The sequence below is a fragment of the Camelus bactrianus genome, chromosome 20 (assembly GCF_048773025.1).
Source record: "Camelus bactrianus isolate YW-2024 breed Bactrian camel chromosome 20, ASM4877302v1, whole genome shotgun sequence".
NCBI classification, from domain to species: domain Eukaryota; kingdom Metazoa; phylum Chordata; class Mammalia; order Artiodactyla; family Camelidae; genus Camelus; species Camelus bactrianus.
Window position 1 is genome coordinate 22,143,903 of NC_133558.1, and position 25,317 is coordinate 22,169,219.

Here is a 25,317-nt window from a genome sequence, read left to right on the forward strand (position 1 = left end):
TAAAATTGCTGAGGGCAGAAGGTGCAGTACGGGGCAGCATTTAACCCTTAGTGGTCTGGGTGGCATTGCTGGCTCCCCGTCCTGTCTCCAGGAAGCGTGTCATCAGAAGCTAAGGATTACAGAGGCTAAGGACGCTGAAGAAGCAGGCCTGGAGGGGCAGAGAGAGCCCTGTCCTTGTGGGTTCAGTTCCTATTTCTGCCACTGATTGGCTGTGTGGCTATGAGCAAGTGATTTAACTGCTCTGAGCCTCAGTTGCCAAATTTGGAGGAGGAGAGCTTTTATCTCACAGTTTTGTTGGGAAAGTTAATGACAAAAAAGCAGTGGAAGCACCCAGTGGAAGCAGTGGAGGTGGTGGAAGCGCCCAGCACCTAGTCGGCCAGCAAGACACGTGAGCTGGATGAACACATGTGAGGGAGCACAAGGAAACTGAGTGAGTTGCTTTGCCCAGGGGAGGGGCCAGTAGGTTCCGTCTTCCCCAGCGCACAAACACTTTGACCCACACCCTTTTCCCATCGTGAGCTCTCGCCCCTCACTTCCCACTCATGGGGCTCACAGCCCTAGGGGCACTGATGAAGTCTGTGGTTTCCCTCAAGAGAGAGAAATTGCCCACAAGCCAGCCCCTCTCCCACACTGCTCATTGCAGAGCCACTGTCCCAGGAGGGGCACTGAAGCACCCCCCTCCCTTCCAAGGCCCTGCAGCCCCATCCCAGGGCCCCCTCAGCTGGCCAAGCAGAGATCAGAGCTGTGGGCCCCCTCTCAGGAGGATCAGACCCTGGCCCACCCCAGGGGAAAGTCCTGATTCTCAGCAGAGCCGGGTGGGAAGGATGCCACCTTCTCTCCAGTCCTGCCATAGACCCTCTTCAGCTCCAGCCCACGCCCCTCCTTTCAGCCCACACCAGGGTCAGGGGACGGTCATCCCAGCCCCTTGTTGGCCTTGAGGACTCACCGTCTCTCTCCCACAGCATCTACCAATCAATTATCCCTTTCCTTTTAGGCTCGGTTCAATGTCATCTCCCCCAAGCAGCCTCCTTTGACCACCCCAGGCCCCTGTGACCACAGCCACTTCGAGCACTGATGGCCTCCGGGCGTGCCACTCACTTCAGGACACTGGGGCCATGTCAGTTCTCTAGTATCTTTATTATCCATTCCCAGGGTACCTCTGGCTTCCCAGCTCAAGGGTGCAGACATCCCCCAGCTCCATGCCAGACGGGTGCAGAATGGGTGGCAGAGAGCACTGGACTGCTAGAGGCCTTGGCCAAGTCACTGCCATTCTGTCAACTCTGCTCTGGAAATTCTGGGGTCAGAGGCTGAGGTGGAAGGAGAGCCTTCCCTGGGGAGCTGTGAACACTGAGGGCAGCCCTGGCTCCCCCCATCCTCTGGTGGACTGGGTACAGGAGCAGTCAGGCCTGAGGAGGAAGCACCCCACCCTGGGAGTCCCTCAGGCCCCAGAGAACTCACTTATACCCCCTGGGAGCTGTGGACCATCCCCTGCCTGACCTTGAACTCTGGATGCCAGCAGACTGCCCTCTCCCCTGGCTCAGGGTCTGGCCCGAGGCAGGGCAGGCAGGAGGGAGGTCTGGTGAGGGTGAGTTTCAGGCCTCGGGCCTGGACCGCAGCCCTCAGATGGGGTGCACAAACTGATAGACCAGGCGCTGGGAGATGTCCGGCTTCCGGATGATGCCCTTCTTGTAATACTGGCGGATGGAGCGGCTCAGCTTGTCGTAGTTCATGGCAGGACGGTTCTTGCGGATACCCCAGAGCCGGGCCACCTGGGCGGAGTCCTCAATTTTGAAGATGCCTGGGGGAGCAGGAGGGCCCAGAGAGAGCCAGTGGCCCAAGGTGGGGCAGCAGGAGGGAGAAAGACCAAGACCAGGTCAGTCTCTCGAAGAGCCACGGAGCCTGAGTTGGCCTGAGGCTGGGGCCAGGTGGTGGGACCACGGTACCTTCTCCCATGGTTGTGGGGAAGGTAAAATAAATGTGCCCAAAGAGTGCCGCAGGGCCCAGAAAATGGAAAATACATCCATGGCATCACGAGGGTCCAGGGTGAGCCTGTGTACGTTGGTGGGTTACTTGGTGCCCTAAGGGCCCGGCTCTTCCCTGCCTCAGCTCCTCAGTGGGCTCTTCACACCCTACGCAGAAGCCCTGCAGGGCTCCAGACTTTGGACACGGCTCCTTTGGCAAGGTCAACCCCGCCCACCCCACCACCTTCACCTTTGCAGTTCCTGAGCCTGAGAGACCTCTTTGCCATTCAGATACTTCAGCCCACACAGCCCTTTCTGGCAGGATTAATTAGTAGGAGATGGAGGACAGAGTGGATTTGGAGCCAGGCTGACCCGGGTGGGAATCCTGGCTCTGCCATTTTTCTACCTTCAGAAGTTGTCTGAGGCCCCTTTGTCTTGTCAGTAAGAGAGCATTGTACTGACCGTCACATTGTTGAGTGGTTACAGAAAGTGCTTAGAGCTATTATGTCTTCTTTAATAGCCCCAGTTCTTATTCTAAACCTCCTGGCAAAGCCCAGGTCAGCACAGCCCCCTCCAGGCAGACTTCCCAGACCACCTCACCTTCCCTGATCTCCCTTCCCTCTATTATGGGGCCATCTCCCTGGAGGACCAGTTCACTCTAAGTCTCAACCACACACACAGGATCACCACATCTTGCACAGGAACATCTCCTCCACCCACCCTGACCCCTTCTAGTGCTCTACACTCAGCCCCAGAGTCAGTCCACTGTGGACCTGCACACAGCTGCCCCCACAGATGGGGCACCGCTGAGTTCTCCCTACCCCCTGGGAACACTGTAATTCTCTGTAAATGTCAGCAGAGCAAGTGCAGAACCAGAGGAGGTGCTCAATGAAGATCTGTCAGATGAATAAATCTAGTCCATTTTGCAGATAAAAAGACTGGGTCCAGGCATGCACAGCTACTAATGGCAGGATGGGGCCTAGAACCCAGGTTTCTTAGCTCTGAGTCTTTTCCAAAACACACACCCACCCACCATCCAGTCCTGAGCTGTCCAATGTGGTAGCCACTAACCACATGTGGCTCTTAAGCCCTTGAAATGTGGCCAGTCCCAACTGAGAGGTGCTATAAGCACAAAATAAATGCCAGACTTTGAAGGCTTAGTAAAATAGCTCATTAATAATTTTATATTGATTATACGAGATTATACTAATTTATAAAATGGATTAAATAAAAGTATTATTAAAATTAAATTCATCTGTTTAAAAAGATTTTTAATTGTGGCTGCTCAAAACTCTAATATCGCCCATGTGGCTCGCACTGTATGTCTCACTGGACACCATGTCTCCACAGTGAAGCTATGATGTTTTGAGGGTAAAGACTGTGTCCCATTCTTAGCACAGTTTTAAGCCCCTGCTATGTCCCAGGCACTATGTGGCGCTGGGGACCCTCAACAGGCAAAGCCCAGACAGGGGACAGATGTGGACACAGATGGCACGCAGATCTGGGCAGGTCCAATGAATGCATGTGAGCATTCAGGGCAAAGGTAGGGCAGGTCCACCCCCCTGCCCCGCCCCCAGCCCCTCCTGTGCCCAATGCCTGGTGGGACCACAGCCTCCAGCCGCCTCCTTCCCCACCCACCGCTCACCCTTCTCCTTGTTCAGCCAACGGATGAAGCGGCCGTAGCTGTGGGGCTTCAGCAGCAGTTCCTTAAGAAACTGCCACAGGTGGATGGGCTGCCCAGAGCAGGACGAGTCAACCTCGCTGTCAGTCCAGCTCTCCTCACTGGTCGAGGCTGGGTAGCCAGGAAGAGTGGCGGTGAGTGGGGAGCCCCTCTCTTCAGCGGCCACCCCTCCTCACCCCCAGACCCAGAGCCCCGGCCACCTCCCCACCCTGCCCGGCTCACCACAGTAGTGAATCGCCCCCGGGGAGGTCCTCTCTTTCATCCAGGCCGCTGTGGGACAAGGAGAGGAAGCTGGGGACTCAATGAGACCCCAAGGGATGAGGAGGGCATTTAGGTGGGACTATGGGGCCATAGATGCCCCCCTGTGGCTCCCTCCCTCCTGACAATCTGGGGAGACAAGCTGTTTACAGAACTGCTTCCTGCAAGAAAATTTAGGATTTCAGAGCTAAGAGGGGCCTTAGAGGCCCTGCGTGCAGCCTCTTGTTCAGAGAGGAGGGCAGAAGTCGAACCTTGCCCTGCCTTCCTTTTGCCACCTGTGAAATGGGACTGGGACAGCCTCTCACAGGTCTTGCAAGGATGCAGAATGATGAAGTCGGCACCCTGCCTTGCTCAGTGCCCAGCATAATAAAAATGCTCCCTGCCCTCCAGCCGCCAAGCCCTCCAAACACTTCCTTCCATTCCCTCCTGTGCTCCACCTGGCCCCCTCCCCAGACCAAGTAGTAGGGGGGCATGGAGGCAAACAGGCTCTGCCCACATCACCACTCAGCTCTCAGCCTGGCACTGTCCACTGTCCTTGCCAGCCCCTGGCAAGGGGCCTGGATTGGGGTAGGATATTGGTCTGACTGGGCCATGAGAGTGGGACCTGTCCTCGTATTCATCCTGACCCCGAGGGGCAGGGCCCTTGACTCATCAAGCAAGGACTGAGTCCTTCAAAGCCCGTGGCTCTGTGCAGGGCACACTGGGCACCCAATGAGACTGAGAAGATGTAAATATGAAGGGGTTGGCATGCAGCCATCAAAAATAGGGCAGCTATGTAGACACTAGTGGGGAACAAGATCCAAGATACACTGTTAAGTACAGAACGGTGATACTCTGTACTCTTCCTGTTAGAAAAAGGTAGAGGTCACACTTACACTTGCTTGTATATGCATAGACTTTCCTTGGCAAGGTACCCAAGAAACTGGCAACAGTGGTTGCCTCTAGGGAGGGGGATTGGAGGGCTGGGGGTCAGTGCGAGGGAGGATCGCTCCTCATGCTGTACTATTTTTCACAATTTTTTTTAAATCCTGCACATTTATTACGTCATTACTTCTTTAATGAAAGACCACACAAAACAAACACAAAAATTTTAAAAGAACAAAGAAACAGGACTTCAGAGCATCCATGGTCTCTGTCAGCTCTGATGTCCCATGTCCTCACAGTCAAACTTCTACCTTTTAACTTCCCATATGTGCTGTCCTACGCTCTGTGGCCTTGACTAGGGTGGGAAGTGGGTTGGGGCTTGTGAGTTCCTCCAGGATCCAGAGGGCAGTTGTATTGGGGGCTGGGATTCAGAACAGAGCCCAGACTGAGACAAGGGGCTGCTTCTTCAGTGGACTCCGGGGAAGGAACCCTGGCCTCACCATTCCCCACTATGTCTCTAGCCTGGAGCCCTGGAGGGGCTGCTCCCCCCACGCCATGTCCCACCTGATTTCCAGATGTCCAGATGGGCGTGCAGCACGTCCCCACCCAGGGGTGAGCGCTGACGAAACTGCTCTTCCGACATGGCACACAGCTCCTTGCCACCCAGCTCCTGGAAGGCCTTGCCCACAGGGGGCAGCCGGTACTGGTGCTCCGTCCACAGGAGCCACTTCTGCACGTTGCCAGGGCTCCAGTCCACAGGGTCTGGGCAAGAGACACTCCTTCAGCTCCAGAGCTGCTTGGCACCACCCCGAACATGGCTCACTCTACTCTGACCCACTCTAACTGGTGGCCTGGGACCATGCACTCCTTTGGTGGGGCCAGGCCAGGCCAGATAGGGCCTTCAGGGGCCCTGTGGAGAGGATATCCAAGAAGAGAGGCAGGGAGAGAGGAAGAAGCCAGAAAGCATTGCTCATTTCACCCCTACCCTCCTCTTACCTGGACTTCAGGTGTCCCAGACCCCTCTAGCCCCTCCAAAGAGCCTTTTGAGGAGCCCCAGCCCTGGAGGGGACAGTGACATTGAGCCAAAAACACCTAAGCTTCTCTCCCAGATGTGTCTTGCCTTCCTTGAACCCCTCAAGGAACTATACAAAAACCCAACCGGGAATTAGTCCTACAAAGCTCAACCCCACCCGACACTTTATTTTACAGATGAGGAAACTGGACACATAGAGTTCCATTCCTTTGTCCAGCACCTAACGAAGGGCTGGGGCCTGGTACTGCTCAGTGCATGTGCACTGAATGGATGAATGGCAGGGCCCAGGGTGGTCACTGGTGAGGTCCTAGATGTCTCCTTGGGGAGCTGCTCTGGGGTGAGCCCATGGGCACAGACACAATGGGGCCTCCAAGTGAACACTGTGGTCTAAGCTGGTGCCCAGGCTGGGTGACCTCCAGGCTGGGCTGCCCCCACTTAATAAACCCATTTTCCTCCTCAGGGTCAAAGCAATTTGTTTCTGTCCCCATTGTTCAGTGGGCAGGGCCCTGCCCAGCTCGATGTGGGAGCAGAGGCACCGTGGGAAAACCTCTCAGGGCGGGGACTGACTTGGGCACTGAGCAACTGGAGGACTGGGGCATGGGTGGGAGCTACCTCAAGAGGGGACACCAGCTGGGACTTTGCGGAGGAGGTGCTGGGCCCGAAGGACGCCCAAAGACCCTTCCTGTGTGGGATGCTCAAATGCCAAGGAGATGGGTCAGGCCTGCCCAAAGCTAGAGAGATGATGGAGGGACAGGGGATGGGAGGCCAGGAGCCCCTCGTCCAGCTCCCTAACCACACTTCCCAGGCCCTGGAAACCTGTGCTCCTGATGTGACCACCACAGCCCTCACCCCCACTGGACCAACAACACTCTAGGCTATTTATTTATGATCTGTTTCGTCACCATAATGTCAGCTTCATAAACAAAGGGGCTTTTTTGTTGTGTTCATACTCAATTCCCCAATGCCAGAACAGGGCCTGGCGTATTAAGTTATTGTTCAGGCATCTCTTGTGTACAAGGTGCCACCCTAGGAGCTGGGGATGTAGCAGTGAACAAAGCAAATGAAAATCCCTGCCCTTGGGGCTTGCACATTCCTTTGCGGGAGACAGATAGTAAATAAGATCAATAAGTAAAACATGCAGCATATCAGACGGTGGGTGCCAAGGGAGAAATAAAACAGGCTGGAGGAATAAGGGGTGGAGGTATGGACAGCAGGTTCAATGGAGGGTCAGGAAAGGCCTCATCAAGATGTGCCATTTGAGTCAAGACCTAAAGGAGGTGAGGGGTGAGCCAAGCAGCTATTTGGAAGAAGAGTGTTGTGAGTTAACAGGTGCAAAGGTCCTGAGGTGTGAGCGTTGTGGGAAGAGCAATAATGCAGGTGTGGTGGAAGCAGAGTGAATGAGGGGAGAACGGAGACAAGTCTGAGAGGAGATGGTGGGCCAGGTGGTGTAGAGCTTGAACTTACTCCATTCAGTACCTACCAACTGGGGACACTGGGCTGGTGCATCTGGAGCACAGAGAGGGTGGGAAACCTTCCAGTCCAGGCTCCCAGCTGCTGTGTGTTACGGGCTGACTGTATGTGTCAAAGCACCGGCATCCCTGGGGCTGCCTGTGGTTAGGCCAGGGGTGACCTGAGTGCACCAGGCGGTGCCCCTGTTCCTCCCAGTGACCTCAGCTGACCCAGGCCCCCCTTACAGAGGTGAGTGTGAGGAAGGGCTCACCTGCCGTGATGTTGAGCAGCTTGCAGGCTGTCTCGATGTCCTTGAGCACCTCACCCACCACCATGGACTGCACCTGCTCCAGTGAGTGCTCCTCCAGGGTCAGCCCGCCTGGCGTCAAGTCCAGGCTGCTCCCCGGGGCTTGGCTGTCGATGACTGGGCACTGCTCAGGCTCATCAGTTGGCTCCTCCCGAGTGCTGGCTCCAGGGCCCTTGGCCGCCCAGCTGCTGTCCTCGGGGTACAGCATGTCGAAGTAGGAGAGGTAGAAGGCGGACAGGCCCTGCTCAGGCGTGGCAGGTGGGCTGGGGCTCCAGTCCCGTCTCTCAGGCCCTGCCGCCCCCACCGCCCCCTTCTCCAGGCCTGCCTGCAACACAGTGTCAGGGGGCAGCAGGAGGCGGCTGGGGGAGACACTGCTCAGGCCCGGGCTGGTGCTGCCCATGCCGCTGCTGCTTGGGCTGGCGGCTGCGTCTACAGAAATCAAAAAGGAAGGAAAGTCAGGTTCTGGCTGCTTCCCCATCCCCATGGGGGCCGCTAAGCTGGTTACAGAGATGAGGAGCCCAGTGGGCAGTGGCTGGGCCTGGGAGAGACTTGGGGCTTCCAGGTCACTGGGCAGCAAGGACAGGGCTGGGCAGACAGGCCTTCTTGGCTGGGAAAGGCAATGAGGTGGGAGTCAGGGTAGGACTCTAAACAAACCCCTCCCAGCCAGGTCAGCTGGGAGCAGCAAATCTTTACACAGGTAGGGTGCTTAAAACAACCTTCTGAATTCTTGACTTCATTCCATCCTCACAAGGGAAGGCATGATGAGTCCTATTTGGCAGATGAGCAAACTGAGGCCTGGACAAGGAGTCTTTAATGTCCAGGCCTCTGTTGCTGGGCCAGCCCACTCCAAGATCCCAGTCCACTGTCCCATGGAGGAAGTTCCTTCTGAGAGCTAATCTGAATCTTTCCTGTTGTAGCAAAGCTTGTTTTCCTTTACTTCTGCCCTTGAAAGAGGTAGGGAAGGGAGAAGGTCACCATCATCTTCACCAGCAAGGTGAAGAAAGAAAGGAGCCACTGAGGGGTGTGACAGGGTAGAACCTCCTCACCCACTTCCCCACCCACAGGGCCATTTAGGGAGTGTGAATACATTCCCAGCCTAACGCTGCTGAGGTGGTCACTGAGCAACAAGGCACAGGTGTGCTTGGTCCCGCCTCCACTCAGGGCTGGGTTCCTGGTACTCTCCTGGCCTCATCCTCCCCTGAAAGGTGCTGCCTTGGGCCCCTCCCCACTCCCAGGGCCCTCTCCTCTCCCCTCACGCCTTAGAGGAACTCACAGCTCCCACCTGAGGTGCCCATGTGCAGACCTATGGGCCTGCCTTCCCCACGGCCACAGGGGTCGCGAAAAGGCCCAGCCAGGCTCTGGGGGCCGAACAAGGCCCTCAGCACGTCAGACCCCACTCCTCCTTGATGCCCTAAGTCCCCACAAGAGGCACCATTTGGCCTCAACACGAAGACTTAGAGGCCTCCTTCCCCATTGGTCCCAGGCTCTGCTTCCTCCCCGCCACCCCCACCGGCCCTTTTCTCTGAGCTCCAGACTGGAGTACGAGGTTTGGATGGAGCAGGAGACTTGAGACATGTACATGCAGCAAACACCAGGGGTTCTGGGATAGCTCCGTGGTTGGTGGGCTCAAGACTCAAGAATAAATTAGGACAGGGGTGGAAGATTACCAACAAACATGTGCTCCTATAATACAGGGGACCACGCAGAAAAAAGGCAAGGATTGGATAAAACTGTTGAGGGCAAGTTAATGTGCATCCTTCCCTGGGGGTTTTAATATTTTAAACAGTTTTCTCAAAATGTGATGCCCAGACCAGTAGCATTAGCACCACCTAGGAACTTGTGAGGAACTCAAATTTCTCAGGCCCACCTCATCAGAGCTACTGAATCAGAAGCTCAGGGCAGGGGCACGTGCGGTGGGTGGGGAGGAAGGCGCAGCCTCGTGTTTCAACAGGCCCTCGAGGTGATTCTGTTGGGTGTTCAAGTTTGAGAATCGCTGCTTTGAAGGCATCTGGCCAGGAAGAGGGGAAGGCTTTAATGGAAGGGCTGGTGGACTCTCTAGTGGTGGAATTTACTGTGCTCTGTCGGATAGTGGGGTGTGGGCTCCCTGGCCCTTCTCCAGTCACCTTGTAAGACTGACCCGCAGCGTCCTTTGCCCTGCAGGTGGGTCAGAAAAAGAAACTGGAAGATTCCGACTTCTCTAGGGCTGCAGTTAGTGCAACTTCATACAACTCAGAAAATGACACCCTCTTCTTTCTGGATAGCGTAGTTTGGCAAAGGGAGCCCAAGTGGAACCCCAGCTCCCTTGTGTCCCCTCTCTGGTGCAGTGCCCAACCTTCCCCGCTTTACATGGCAGCCCTGCAGTTTCCTTAGGTGGAGAGAACGCCAGCAAAAGAAAATGGTGTCCTCTTTCATTTCATGTCTCCCTTTCAAGGGCTCCTTTAAGTGACAAGGAAGGAAAGGTCAGGGTGGGGTGGGCAGGGATGGAGGGGGTGCAGGGTTGCGGGGGACAGAGGGCAGTCCTGGAATCATTTCAAGTCCTTCTGTGCAAACACATGTGTGTGCTGTGGGCCCACATTATTTACCCAGGCAGAGCCAACAGCCTGCTCTGCCCCTGGTTCCCCATCCCAGCCTGGGCCCACGCCCTACCCCCCAGGTGGCCCCACCCCTGGAGAGCCCCTCTCTCCACACCACCCCTCCCTCATCATCCACTGCCTGCCTCCCGCCCCATCCATGTCCCCAGAACTCCCCAGCCTGCCACGTTAGGACAATCTCTGCCAACACTTTGGGCTGTGTGCCAGGGAGACAGAACCCTTTCCAAGAGGCAGGAGAACTTGCTTCCCTTGTGGCCCTCCTGTTTGCTTGGCTTCAGCCATAGGTAGGATGCGAGGCAGCTGCTATGTTTCTGGGCACCGTGGCATGAGGGGTCAGTGAGGATGAATGGGCAGGGCAGGTGGCAACATTTGCCAGGCTGGGATGTGATGACACATCCCTGACACATTTGTCGAGTGAGCTTTGAAGCCCTGGCCACCGTCCCCCTCCCCGGGAGAGAGGCAGCTCAGGCCTTAGGCTCATTCCTGCGTTGTAGAGGAAAGTTATGATGCAGAGAGCTAAGGGACTCAAATCCTGGTCTTTCGGTTCCTGGCCAGGGGCTCCTTCACCAGCAGAGACTCCCTCCTCCACATCCTACATTCCAGTTCCCTGTCACCTTGCTCCTAAATGCCAAGGAACCTGCTCTCAACCAAGGCTTGGTCCCAGCTCCAACACCTCCCTGGTGAAAAAGAAGTTAATGATTAACGGCGCAGCAGGAGGAAAGAGCCAATTGCCTGCAGGTGGGGAGGTGGTGCAGAAGGCTCAGACTGAGCAGCCCAGTCTAGGGAGACCTTGGTTTACTGGTCAGGGAGCCAGGGGCTGGCATGCCTGGCCTGCAACTCTGGCTCCTCCTCCAGGCCCTAGGGCCGGACTCTGGAGGGGAGAGAATGTACCTCCTCTGCCTGGAGTGTTCATATAGGTAATCCCTCCACTACCCACAGCCTGTGTGACTGGGACTCAAGAGCCACATTTTATAGATGTGGCCAGTGCGGCTCAGAGAGATTATGCAGCTTGCCTGAGGTCCCCAGTTGGCCAAGTGCGAACTCTCCTCATTGCACCACATCCCCTCTGAGGCTCCTGCTCTGGCTGACCCCTTCTTCCCAGGGTCCTGTCCACCTCCTGATTGGGCAGCTTGGCCTTCCAAAGTCCATTTCTGCCTCCTGGCTGCTCATTCCACTGCACTGTCAAGATCATTTCCCTCCAAAGATCATTTCCCTCCATTTCCTTCCTTCCTTCCCACCCTGGTGCTCAAGAACCTCCCATGGCTCCCCATTTTCTGCCACACCTGATCCCAATGGCTGGTGCCTCTGAGCCACCTCCTACTCAGCCCAGATAATCAGAGCTGGAAGTGACCATATACCATCAGATTGTTTTATAAATGAGGACAATGAAGCACAGAGGGGGAAACAGGTATTTTTCACTGGTTAGGATGAGAACCAGAGATCGACATGGTGACCACATATGCAGGCTCTAATGAGAACAGTGTTTCTCCCCGGCCGTTGTGCTGTGGGCAGGGCATGGCTATTTTCTCTTGTTTTGTTGTCCCCCTGCTGACGATGACCCTTCCTTTTCAACAAAGTTCAGCCTAAAGCCCTCCTCCCCCAGGAAACCCTCCCCAACAGCTCCCTCCCCTGACTTTCCAGCTCTCCCCATCTGTGCCAGGCAATGATTATCATGGGTGATTGTCTACCCATGGGAACACATGGGCACTGGGAAAATGAGGCTCAGGAAGTGGCAGGGACATGCCCATAGTCACACGGCAGAGCCACGACAAGACTAGAGGGCTGCTGACCCTCAGGTCACCGCACCATAGGCCTAGGGTCCTGCGACAAGCCCGGTATTTGCCAGTTCCAGGTCCCAAGGGGTTGCCCGTCTCCTGAGCGATGCCTCCAGCTTCCAAACCTCGAACTGATCTTTTCTGAATTAAGCCACGTGTCTGGATTAAGGCTCAGCGTGTCCTGGCTCCCTCTTGCTCCAGAGGCACTGGCTCTGACTCCAGACAAAGAAATTTGGTAACAGCTGGTGGAGGCCAAGGCCCAGAGATGGGGCCAGATTCACAGGGTGGCAGCCAGAGGGATTAGCCACCTCGGGCCCCTTCTCTCAGCACCTCCCTTTCCCCCAGGAAGGCAGAACAAGGAGGGCAGAGGGACCCAAAGTTAGAGATTTGCAGCAGCTATTTCCTGCCCCTTGGGGCCCGGAATGTATTCCTGCAACTCCCCTGCCTCCCAGGTTCTCACTCTCACCCCCATGTGCAAAAATGCCCAGGTATCTCCTGAAGCCCCCACCCTGGGGAAATGGAGCTACCAGGAGGTCTTTACTAAGGCCCTGGTCTGTCATGGCGTTGGAGCCTGTCTCCCACATCCTGCTTAGTCCAGGCTCCCAGATCTCACCCCCAGGAGGTTGTGGGTGGGATAAATGTGCCTGAGCCCCCACCTCAATCCTGAGACAACCTTGTGAGAAGAGCACTGAGGAGGAGTGGATGGGGCGAGCGTGTGGCAGAGCCTGCCATTCAGCCAGAGTCGGCCTCCTCCACCAACTGGGGGCAGACCTCCTCCAGTTTCACCTCTGCAGCCCACTGCCCCAGCTGTCAGTCCTTCCTTCCCTCCATCTAAGTGTCTGGACCTGCATTAATGGGTCAGAATCAGGGAGCTTTGGGGGTGTGACCAAGATCTGGCCAGGAGCCACGCAGAGTGGGCAGGGGCCACATGGGCCTGTCCCCCCAATTCTGAGTCAGCTGGTCAGCACCTTGGAGAGAAACTGGGCCTGCCCAGGCCAGTGCCCAGGACTTGCCTGAGCAGCTGTCTGAACACTCTCTGCCTCTGGCCCCAGACTCCCTGCTCCCTTAGACATTCCCTTCCCATTCTGCCACTCCTCCTCCAGCCCCTTCCCTTCTCCTTGGATAGCTCCTGCCCTCCCATGAAAACCCAGCTCCGTTGTCCTTTGCCCTGCTCTTCAAGATAGCTGGACCCGCGAAAAGTGCCTGGCCTCCTCCTTACTGCCCACCATTCACTGTCCAGAAAGCTAGCCTCTCCCCACTGGATAGACCACCATCTTGTTCAGGAAGAAGGTCCCAGGCTGGCCACCCAGGGCCACTCCAGCTCTCTCTCAAGCACCCTATTGTAGCCATCCCTAAGCACCTGCTATCCCAGGAGTCTCCAAGGGCAGAGAAAAGGGACGGGGGTGCCTAGGAGTATCTGAGGGAGGCCTGCCTTGTCCTGGGCTCAGTGTGAGAGGAGCAGGATAGGTAAGTTTCTTCTAGACACCCAGGCTTTGCCCCACCTCCTCAGATCCCATACTCATCCAGGCCACTGACGTAACTTTTGCAAAAGCAAAAGTTCAACCTAGGGAACCAGCCCACAGGTGGGGAGCTGTGATGTGTGGGAAGCCTTGGGAGCAGGGAGTTGGGGGGCAGGGCCAGGTAGCAGGAGGATGGAGGGTAAGAAATAAAAGAGTCAGGAAACATCATGGAAACACGATCTGGTCTGCTTTTCCCATGGTTCCCATGGACAGCCAGGAGCCCGAAGGCACATTTGTACCAACACCGTCTCCTACTCTTTCTCACAGCATGAGTACCACGGGCATCCACACACACACGCCCCTCCTCCACTCACATCACTTCCAACCCTTCCAGGGATGAGGTAAAGGCCAACTAAATAAACAGCTTGTTGGGGCTCTCCCACTGTCTCCTGGGGCACCCAGTATTATTTCCACTTGACAGGCACAGGGAGGTGGCTGCCTCGGGGCATGTATCCATGGTGACCGGACAGGGATTAGAGCTCAAGGATGAGCCCCATCCTTTCCAGATGGTGATGGTGGCTTGGCACTTTCCAACCCCAATGGTCACCCCTGCTGACCATCCCTTTTGCCTTGTTCAGGCTACCCACTGAGCCCCACACTCTTCTGTACACCCTCCAGCACTCACTCCGGGACAGGGGCTGAGAGGTTCCGAGAGCATCTTGTTCCCCACAGCCCTGCCCGACCTGGGCAGCCAGGTCCCTGACAGGGTGAGAACACATGGATTTCACCCAGCTTCTGCCTGTGGCACCTTGGTTGATCCTCTTGGCCTCAGTCTCCTTGTCTGTAAAATGGGGACTCATAAATACAATGTATCTCTGGGGTTTGGAACAACAAGGCAGGACAGTGATGTGTGTACACATCACAAGAGGTGTGTGTAACAGGTCACCCTCATCTCCATTCTCACATGTCTCTGTGGCCCTCTCCAGGCCCAGCACAGCGTTGGAGAGGCAGAGGCGCTTTGTAAATGCCTGTTGGTGAATCTGTAAAATCTTGACAGGGCTGAGGGAGAAAATGTGCCTTAAGCCCCAATCCTAGGGCCAGGGAACTCATCTTGGCACTTGGAAAGGAAGATTTAGGACAGAGGCACTCCAATGTTACAGAAAATCTTAAAAGTCCAGAATGAACTGTCCTGAGAGGCTAAGAACAGAAATTCCTTCAAAAAAAGGTTTGAAGGATGGAGATGGGTTAAGAGGACGTTATGGGGCCTACCCCAGCCATGAAACGTCAGCAGAGACATATCGCCCTTCTGTTGGGGAGCCCTGCGGGGTGGGGCATTGAAGTCAGGCAAGAAGAGCTGGATCCCAGAAGCCTGCAGGCCAACTTGCTGCCCCAAGAGTAGTGACCTGGGCCCCGCCCGTCACCAGTCCCAGGTGTTGGGACCCTAACCCAGGCAGTCACCCCCAGACCCCCTTCAATCCCAAAGCTAGAGGGAGAAGGTAGAGCCCCTTGATTCTGGTGGTGCCCAGAGAGACCTCATCGCCCCTTTCTACAGCTCCAAGTGGGCTGTGGTCCATCTGGCCCCCAGCAGAGTCACACTCAGATCCCTGGCCCAGAAGGAGTGGTCCAGAGGGAGGAGGAGGCTCACCCTCCCCTCGCTCAGAGGCCCCTGAGAGGTGGGAGAGGAGAATCTGGCAGGGGGCACCTCCTGGGCTGGGAACATGCAAAAGAGGCAGGGAAAGGAGCCTGGCATTAAATGTCAGGAAGAGCCCAGGGCAACTCGGCTTGTGCAAAGTTTGCTTTGGGAAGAGTTGTTCCACCTGACAGGCCACTCACTTGGCTGGGGGCGCAGGGTGGAGCATGCAATGAGGTGGGGGTTGGGGCACAGGGAGGGTCCCAGATCATTTTGAGCCCCAACTCCCTGCTCTCTAGCTCTGCCACTGGGGCAAGAGACTCAGTTGTCTCATCTGCTGAACGGGCTGTCAAGAGCATGTCTTAAAGGGGTTGTGGAGACTGAGGGGGAGGGTGGGTAGAAATTCCTTGTGAATTATGATGGGCTGAGCATGCGTGAAGGTGGCACCTAGGAGCAGGTGAGGGGATGAGGCTGGAGAAGAGGGGAGCGAAAGGTAATAGGGTGAAGAGTGAGGGAAACAAAGGAAGGTGGTGATAGTGGAGGGAGGGGCAGGGCCAAAGGGTGGAATCTGGGGGAGAGTTGAAAATGGTGGTAAGAGAGTCCTGGACCTTGCCCCGAGGTCATCCTGCTCTCTAACCTAGTCCAGGGCAGCTGCTGGCCTCATTCACCCCTCCCTGGCCTCTAGGAGGAGCCAGAGCCAGACCCCCTACTTCCCCTTACCTCAGACTACAAGACAAGGCTGCGAAAGCACACAAGACTTGTAAAGCTGGCAAAACCAGCTGGCCGCTGCCTCCACCAACTGCTATACAGCCTTCAAAACCCCATGTCAATCTGCCTCTTCCATGAAGCCACCCTTAATAGAGGAGGCTATCTTGTCTAGCCTCATTTCACAGACAAGGAGCTGCAAATGCAGGGAGAAAAAGTGACCTGTCCAAGGTCACACACTGGGGGGCCCTAACCTGCACTTTCTTGCCCTCCATCCAAAAGGCCTTGTCTCCAAGTTACACTCAAGCTGCACCAAGTTGTTAAGCACAAAGCTGTGTTCTAACTGGTTCAGGGTTATTAACTTTATATATCTGCAGCAACTTCAGTGGTAGTAAGTGGGTTCTCCTGGTTCTACTTTCTGCCAACATCACACTTTCTGAGCATTGACTGATCACCTGCTGAGTGCCACCCTATTCCCTCAGGCTCAGTTGACAGAGAAATTCTATCTAATTCAGAGGGTCCTTGTGAAAAACAAGTGACGTTGCATCTGCCAAAAGGTTTTATAATTGGTAACACACAATAACCAAATTCAGCAGGGATTGAGTCCAGCTCTGGGTCTCCCCACAGTGCCTGGCTAAGAGGAAATGTTTGTCCATTCACTGTCAGGCTCTCAAATGGGAGGGTGGTCCCCTACCTTGCGGGAGACCACCTTCTCCATGCCCCAACTTCCCTGGGAGCTCTGAGGACGTCCCTTTCCTCAAAGTTCTGTGAGTTTGGGGTGAAGAGGCTCCAAGTTGGGAGTTCCTGGCTCTAGCCCTTCCCCAAGGTGGGCAGGCGGCAAGTGGCACTGGCCAGCTAGGTTGAGTCGTGGCCTGGGCCCACCTGTCTGGTGGAGAGTCTCCTGCCCATTCTTGCCTGCCCTCTTGGGCCTGGGGCAGCCCGGATGCCTGTTTGCTTTGTTACTCAGCCGAGCAGCTGGTGCCGGGGAGATGTCACTTTATTGGGGGTTGCTGTGACTCTGTTTACTGGGGATGTAGGGGCAGGAAATGAGGCCAAGTCCCAGCCTGGCCATGGAGAAGCAGGAAGGCCATGCCTGTCATACAGGGGACAGGGCACTCAAGGCTTGTGGTCTAGGTAGGGGCTTCTGGCTGGGCCCAGTTGGCCTGGGGAGGAGGGGGATCTGGGGCTAGCTCCTCAACGTGCACATACACACTCATGTGCACACATACCTCGTCCTCCTTCAGGGGAGCCCCCAGCCATCCAGACCCCTCAGCTTTCCACCCTGTTATTCCCACAACCTACTTCCCTCTCTCCCCACAGGCATCTGGCAAATCCTAGAAATAAGTACCTTCAAACCCACCCACCGATCCCCGCATTGCTTTCCTCATGTGCCCAGATGCGCCCACACTTCCGTGGGTACCCAAGCACCCAGGTGGTTTACTCTGCAGCTTCCCACCCCGGTTCCTGTGCCCACCACTGCTCCTCCCAACCCCTGGGCTTTGGGACTGAACCCCTGCTCTGACCTGGACCCTTGCCCTGGCCCTGAGCCTCTAGGCTCTAGCAAGCCCATGCCAACTTGTGACCAGGCCCCAGAGAGACCCTTCCCTTGGCAGAGCAGCTGTGGCTTACAGCAGCAGAAAGGCTGCTTGTGTTTCGTTAGCCAAGCAGAACTGGCCTGGTCTCAGGCGCTGAGGCTCTGCACCTGCAGAGCTGCCTCCCCTCAGGCTGGACAGGCTGGGCTCAGTGTGGAGCCCAGATAGGGTCATCACAGACATGGGGCACCCCAGGCCTCTCCACGCCAGAGGCCTCACCCAGGCTCAGGGTCAGCCCAGGGAGGCAGACTGGGCAGTACGCAGAGGGATTGGGGCGTCTGAGGATGAAGGACCCAGATCAGGGTCACTGATGCCCGGGAGAACAGTTCTGGCCTTGATAGCACCCTCCATTGCCCACCTCCCCACAGCTGGCAGGGGAAAGCCCCCATGGCAGGGCACTGCCTCCTGCCAGACTTACCCGTTAGCTGCCTGGTGCCCAAGGAGTCGTTCGCTGCTGTGCCAAACTCGGAGGCCAGGAGGAGGTGTGGGCAGCTTGGGCCACTGCTGTGTTTCAGCCGGGCATCTGGGGGGGCCAGTGCTACCAGGGGCCGGCAGGGCTGGGGGAAGAGATGGCACGTGGGTGGGCCACTAGAGCTCTAGCCACCCTCTAGGGGTGGCCCTCTGAGGTCTTAGGGCTGTGTGTCCTGTAGGGAGCCCCAGTCCCCAGCCTAGGGCCACCTGCTGGCACTGTGGCAAGACCCAGACAGAGGGGCTTGGGAGGGAGGCTGCAGTGGGCTCAGGGGACTAGGTCTGCGGGGCAGTGTGGACACGGGCGGAGTGCAGGAATGTGCTGGGAGGAAGTCAGGCAGCGTGAGATGAAGAGTTGGCCAGGGCCTGATTTCCCATTATAAGTAATCCTTCCTTATTTACCTGAACAAATACGCTCCCTGCTTACCTCAGACCACAGGCGGGCTCCTGGTTAACCCTTGCAGGCTTCCCCCTCCTCGCTGGGGGATCCACACCCTGGCAGCCAGTGAACTCACTCACTCATTCGTTAGTTGATACATAGCTACTGAGCTCATCTTATGTGCAAGGCACGGGGTAATAGTGAGAAGATTCCAGGCTCAGGCCCTAAAAGGGATCAGCCAAGAGCAGGGGACAGACAAGCAAGCAGTACTGGAAAAAGCCCAATGGAGGGCTGTAGGAGAGCACTGAGTGTGGGTACTTGACAAGGGAGGTCAGCGAGGGCTTCCTGGAGGAGGTGCTGTCAGGCTTTCCAGATCAGGGATGGAAGAAGCTTTCAGAGAACCCTGGGGAAAGGGACCTGAGAGTCATAAGACCACCCCACCCTATGCTCTCTGTGCCCCCCAGAGCCTGGCAGAGGCCTGTCATACAGAAGTGCTCAGGAGGGACTGGTAGCTCGCTTTTCCAGGCCCAGAGTGGCCACTGGCCAGCAGCAGCTTGCTCTCCCACAGTCCCTGAAGTGTGGAGGCAAGGAGGTAACTATTCCCAGGCACCCACCGCCCAGGATCCTCTACCTCCATGAGTCCAAGGAAAGTCATGCAGCCAAGATCTCAGCTTCTTCCTCATCCTGCCAGCTGGGTTGAGGGATATCCCCGGAGGATAGGGACTGGCTCTTCCTTTCTCTGAGTCACCTTGGAAAGGCACCGAGCATCTGCAACCCCCATTCTATCAGATGGGACCATCCTAGATAATATTTATTGTTATTTTCTAATTTCAGAAGTAATAGTGCGACTGCCTACGCATAAGTATTCTAGGGCTTCAGGAAGATTCCAAGGTCTTCAGAACTAGCCCCCTCACCTTAACTGATGTCAAAATTCAGTTGGTTGCATTTTTCACCCTGGAGAGCCTTGTGCTTAGCTATTATTGTTACCGGCACCTTGGTAAGGATGAGTTATCATAGTCGTTCCCCAGAGAAGGTCGAGACAGGATGAGGCAGAGGTCTGGAAGGTAATACAAGGTCCTAAAATGGCTGCAGTTGACCATCCCAGTTCTCTAGGATCAATAAAAAGGAAGACCTCCTACATTCCCAGGCAGGACCTCCTCTCCACTCTCATAGAAGCTTGCACTTATATCAGCACTCTGATGCAGTAATAATAATGCCACTGAGCACCTACTAAATGCCAGGTGCTGTTCATTGCTCTTGAGATACTAAGGTATTACGTATTTTGAGATGCTAAGCATCTTGAGATGCTAAGGTATTACTCACGTAATTACTCATATAAGGTATTATAACATGGGTAAGTAGAAAGAGTATGTAATAAATGCTTATTGAATGGATGGGGTGTCAGAGATAGTTACCCCAATGTCCATTCTCTCCCTTTCCTCAGTAAACAAACCCTTAGGTTTTTAGCTGGGAACTTGGCTACCTGGAATTTAGACTATACACGATTCCCCTGCAGCTAGTTGTCATTTTCTAGGAATCTTTCTTAAAAGTAAATTAGCAAGAAAAAAAAAAGTAAACTGACATGTACCATTCGCCTCCTTCTTTATTCTTCCTCTGTCTTACTGCCTGGGATGCAGCTGTGATGCCTGGAATTTTGGCTGCCATTTTGACCATGAGGACAAGAAGATGGTTGGAACACTGAGCTGGAAGGAGTTTAAGTCTCTGAGTTCTGCATAAAACTTCTGTACTCGCTTTGGACTGTCTGTCTCAGGACTTTTATGAGGGAAATATAACTTCTGCTTTTGTTAAGTGGGATCTTTATTATTCAAAGCCAAGCCTGACTCTATCTGAGACAGACCAGAAGATGGATAGATAGATGAAGATAGAATATTCTTGCAGCCAGAGACAATATTCTACTGCTGGGTGGCACTGGGAAAGGGCCTGGTCATATCACAGAAAACTCTGACCTTGGGAAGGCTGCCCCTGAAATGCTGGTACAGTTTTGCTCTGGGCCCAAAGGAGCGCTTAGGTGTCCCTAGGAATGGGTGGGCCTGAATGGATGGACCAGACTAAGCTGTACTGAACGTGGACAGTGATTCTACCCACCTAGGCCCGGAGTAAGGAAACAAAGAGTGCCTCTGGAAGCTGGAAAGGTCCAAAAGGGAGCAAGGAGAGGACTCCCCATCTGCTCATCTGGGGCTCACATGGGCTAAGGTGCTAAGAGGCTGCTTGGGGTGGATGTCAATGGTGGGTTCAAGGCAGGTTTGGTGGGCTCATGGGCAACTCTGGTGGGCTCCAGGGGAAGGAAGGGCCAATTAGGGGACTCCGGGTGACACACACCCCCTCAGCACCTTGATACATCCAGCCTGGTGTGACAATAGCTCAGTATTTGACCCAAATATATATCCTAGCTTTGTCAACTTCCAGCTTTGTGACTTTGGCTGAAATCTGTTGGACTCCTCTCTCCCCATCCCCACGGAACTCTCAGAGATGTTGTGAGGGGTGAGATAATGTTGTGAAAGTGCTCTGTAAACCTTGATGCCCTGTCCCTGATCACCAACCACATGCCACATCATTTTACCTCCCACAGCAACCCTTCCAGGTAGATACTACTGTCCTCATTTTTCAGGTGTAGAAACTGAGGCCCAAATGTATAAAATATCTTGCCCAAGGTCATAGCTGGGATGTAGATTCAAATTCAAACCTGAAGTTTCCTCGATCATTTTGTGCCTGATAGGACCCTATTACTACCTGCCTTGTCCCCTCAGGGTCAAGTCCCAGGTCCCCGGCATGGTCACTGGGTTCACTAGACTTCCTGGATCCTGCCCACAGCTCCCCGAGGCAAGTCTCCTCTTCAATCCCCCTCTGGCCATTTCCCATGGGGTAAGATGTGCACCCTTCTGTTCCCCCCCATCCAGACCCTACCCATCTGTTTTGAGTGATGCCTTCTCCATATTCACCCGCTCCAGACCTGCGGTCCAGCACACCATCCACGTTGGCTCAATGTGACTCCATCGTGGAATTTTTCTCCAACCTACTGAGATGACATATTCTCTCTGGCCACTGGGGCTTCTGAGCCTTGAGGCTAGGAACTGCCAGCGCAAGCAGTGTGTGCTGCGACAGGCCAGAGAAGGAGCCTAGCGAAGCCATCACTGTGTGAATATCTGGATGAACCATTTATGTCCTTTTTCTGCTGTTCAGATGGAGATGAGTTGAGTTTCTTCTACTCTGACTGAAAGAATCCCCATCCTTCGAGCCCCATCTCAAGAGCCTTCTCCTCCAGAAAGCTTTCTCATGTCTCCTCCAGCCCTTGCAGATTTCACATGTGCCAATTCTTTGTGCTCTAATTGTTTCCCAGTGTTTATCTTCCCAAGATTCCAACTCCTTCAGGGCAGGGACCCTCGAGCAGCCAACAGCGACAGACTCAACACAGATTATGATTTCAGGAGCCGCTGGCTCTGGAGCATCCCTCCCCGTCACTAGCCCACCAGAGAGCGAAGACCGCTGGGTGGGAGGAAGGGCCCAGGGCTTGGCTGGGTGCTGCCATTTACTAGCCCCTGTAGGCCTCCCTCACCTCCTCCGTGAAATGGAAATAATACTCGCCCTGCTTATCCTGCGGGGGGGGGGGGGGCTTGTGAATGGGTGAATGCCAATTGACAAAAGAAATGGATGCACTTTGAAAAGGGCAGTGTTCATTTATTGGTCAGTCGGGCAGTCAGATTGCTGCCTTCCTAGCTTTCTTTCTGTCCCCATCTCCCAACACCCCCTTGTCCCTCTTGGGTCCCACCCTCCTAGGAGCCGTAGCCTGGGGGTTATGGCAAGGACAAAGCTGGGACCCATGTCAGCTGCCGAGAGACAGGGCCACCAGCTGATTCTTGCCCTCCCCCTGCCTGGTTGACACTAAGCCCTGCCCTGCCCAGGCTCCAGCTCTGAGAAGGTGGGAACAGCTTGGGGAAGGGCTCCCTTGCTGAAGAGTCTGGGGCTGGTCACCCAGATGGGACCGTAGGGGCAAGGTGGGCAGGAAGCCTGGTCTGTGGGACCCAGAGACCACCCAGCCCTTGCGATCTAGAGGAAGCCCCTGAGACCAGAGAGGCTAGGGAACAGACTTAAGGACACACAACAGTTCAGGGTTCTGAGTCCAGACCCCAGTCGGGCTAAAGGAGGGGGTGCCTGTGCTATCCCACCTCACCCTAGCAGGTCCAGTACCTGACGGGTTCGTTGAACTTCTCATGCACAGATGAGGAACAAGGGCTCCAAAGTCAAGGCTAGAAAGTGGGAGAGGCAGAAAAAAAAAAAAAGAAAGAAAGTGGGAGAGGCAGGATTCAGGCCGAGTTTGTTGGAGTCCTCTTTCCAGGATACTAGATGGTGGACAGGAGACCAGGAACAGCCCAGGAATAGTCCTTTGTCCTCAGGCCCACAGACTTAGGCATTTCCATCAACTGGAGCATGGAGGCCCCCCCTGGGCCACGATACAGTGCTCTGCACAGTCCAGCAGGCATTTACTGAGCGCCTACTCTGTGCCAGGCCATGTACGGATACTAGGGACAGAGTGGCTGGGCAGAGTCTGTCCTGGAGCAGTTCATGGCCTGGTGGCCTCAGAGGGCACAGACGACCTCTAGCATCTCCCAAGGCTAGCCATCATGAACACCTACTGTATGCACAACCCTCTCCATCCTAGTAAAAACCGACAGGTAGGAGATAACAAAGGCCTTCCCAACTTGGGGTCTGGTTCTACAGGCTCTGGGCTTCTTCACCAATGCCATCTCCTCCTCCTTCCCAGACACCTTACCCATGGGTGGCTGAGCAGATGGGCCAGTCTTTCCTGTGTCCAAGGCCTAGCTATACCCCCTCCCCCATACACACACCCTCGCCTATAGCCTCACTCATCCCCCCACATTGCTGATTCACACCTGGGATGCCATCTGAGGAGGCCCCACTTGACACCAGGGCCCCTATACAGTTCTCAGGGTCCCCAGAGTTTCCCTGTGAACTAAGCCAGGTCCAGCTCCTGCCAGAGATGGACTCCAAGCTGGGAAAAAGTTGCAGATCTAACTGGGGGTCAGACAGGACATGCACGCGCGCGCGCGGACACACACACACGCACACACACGCACACACACACAACATCCTCTCTACCTCTCCAGGCCCCTGTAATGGTGGAGTAGGGTGGTGTCCCAAGATAAAATCTCCACCTGGCCTGATCTCTGCCATGTGAATCCATTCACTTCACAGATACATGCTGATGGCGCACTGTGGGCCAGGCATGGTTCCCTGGGACACAGCAGTGAACTTTGGTTGATTTACATTCTAGAGGAAAAAGACAGGAAAAGTAATAAATGAGTAAATTATATAGTACACTAGAAGGTGATGAGTGCTGTGAAAAATAGGATGTCGGGAGCTCTGGGTGGGGTGTGGGGAGCAGCATTAACTATGGTGGTCAGGGTAGATCCCCTTGAGAAGGTGGGATTTGAGCAAAAACATGAAGGAGGTAAAGGCGCGTGCCCTGAGTTATCTGTGAACATTCCAGATAGAAGCAAAGCTGGAGCAAAGGCCCTGAGGTGGCCTCGTGCCTGGCATGCTTGAGAAACATCGGGAGGAAGGTGTGGCCGGAGATGAGAGCAGGGAGTGGAGGGGGTGAGGGTGGCAGAATGGAGCCAGACAGCAAGGCCTGGAAGCATTGGCCTCTCATTTCCCGGGTCTTCCTGCCAAGCCCCTCGCTTGTCCGGTGCTCACTGTGAGCCAGTTGCTCTACAGAGCTTAACTTATTTCACTGTCCTGACAGCCCTTGGAGGTAGCACCCCTATCATTAGTGTCCCCATTTTAACCTAAGTGAGGAAACTGAGGCACAGGGAGGGGAGTAGCTTCCCTGGGGAGTCGTGGAGCCAGGATCTAAAGCCGCGTCTGGCCCTTAGCCATGGCAAGGCCCCCTGCTCGGTGCGTCAGTCGCCCCTCCCGCCCGGTGCACCAGGTGCACCCCTGGCCCGGCCCGTCGTGGGGGGTGGAGGTGGAGGGGCCGCGTCACTGCCCACACCCCAGCGCTGGCCGCTGCCTTTCCCCCATTAGTGCAGGGCCAGCAGGCCTTACAAAACCGCAGGCCCAGATAAGAGCACAATCGAACCTGTTTTGCTTGCAGGCCGGCTGGGGGGCTGGGCCACGGGGAGGTGGGAAGTAGGGGGAGGCAGCTGGCAGCACTCCGGCCCTGCTATCAGCAGCCCTGCCCACCCCCTTCCCTTCGAGCCCCTTTGAAATTTACCCACCTTATCAGGGGTGCGAGCTTTCTGAGGGAGGGCAGGTAAGCCTTCGTGTCCAGCCGCTGGAGGCTGCCTTCCGCCCGACTGGTCCCGCCCCGAGGAGACAATGAGCGGGGAACACGTGCTGGGAAGGAGGACCTGGCCCTCAGACACCCAAGGGGCCCCCCTCACACACACACAGACTCAGGCTGCCCTGTCACTGCCCAGTGGGTACCTCCCAGGCCGAGGCAAGGCCCTGCTCAGGCGCTGTCACCCTGCCCTCCACACCGTACCCAGCACCCAGCCTGCAGTGCCCACTCCCTCATCCCTCACGCAGGCTTCTGTCAGCCCGCATGTCCTACTCAGTGCCAGCTAGGTGGGCACAGCCCCCTCCCCTCCTCACGTCTGAACTGCTTTCCCAAAGGCAGCCCAGGCCTATTACCCGCCAGCCCCCCAGCCACAGCCTCAGCAGGTGTTTACTGAGCACCCACTGCCCACCAGGCACTGGGGCACAGTGGTGAAGGGGCAGACCAAGCTCACTCCCCCACGGAGCTGGGAGAGACAGTAAATAAACACAAATAAATAGGATGAGAGGGTGCCACAAAGTGATGACTGCTGCAGTAGAGCAGGAATGAAGCAGGGATGTAGGAGAGGAAGTGTTGGGCGACTTAAAGTGTGTGTGTCAGGGCAGTAAGTTGTCAGGGAAAGCCTGCCTGAGGTGGTATTTGAATCCAGACCTGAAGGATTCTAACTCTCTCCCTCTATGGGGTTAGAATCACAGACACAGAAGGGCAGACCAGGAGGAGGATAGAGACCAACTAGTCCTACAGGATCCCTTTTCACTGAGGCTCAGAGAGGGCAATGAAGTGCCCAATGTCACACAGCACAATGGCAGCCAAGCAGAGCAGGAGTTAGAGCCTCGCCAGGATCCTTC

The 25,317-nt window shown here is 55.5% G+C and overlaps 1 protein-coding gene across 1 annotated transcript; it reads right to left on the minus strand.

Moving 5' to 3' along the window:
* Nucleotides 1-1,118: 1,118 nt before the first annotated feature.
* On the minus strand, nucleotides 1,119-24,510 carry SPDEF (SAM pointed domain containing ETS transcription factor). The gene is made up of 7 exons (XM_010949055.3): nucleotides 24,411-24,510; nucleotides 17,725-17,863; nucleotides 7,518-7,982; nucleotides 5,329-5,526; nucleotides 3,865-3,912; nucleotides 3,607-3,753; nucleotides 1,119-1,798 (listed from the first exon to the last, which is right to left on the minus strand). The coding sequence occupies exons 3-7, from the start codon at nucleotides 7,951-7,953 to the stop codon at nucleotides 1,620-1,622; spliced, it is 1,008 nt and encodes a 335-aa protein (XP_010947357.2). The 5' UTR covers nucleotides 7,954-7,982; nucleotides 17,725-17,863; nucleotides 24,411-24,510; the 3' UTR covers nucleotides 1,119-1,619.
* Between the last annotated feature and the right edge of the window lie 807 nt (nucleotides 24,511-25,317).

Bases quoted from the DNA above. Each gene is read 5' to 3' on its own strand.
- SPDEF (XM_010949055.3), bottom strand. From the start codon at position 7,953: ATGGGCAGCACCAGCCCGGGCCTGAGCAGTGTCTCCCCCAGCCGCCTC. The intron at 3,913-5,328 runs GTGGGACATGGC...CTTGTCCCACAG, and splicing joins TCTGGACATCTGGAAATCAG to CGGCCTGGATGAAAGAGAGG. The intron at 3,754-3,864 runs GTGAGCCGGGCA...CTGGCTACCCAG, and splicing joins GGGGGCGATTCACTACTGTG to CCTCGACCAGTGAGGAGAGC.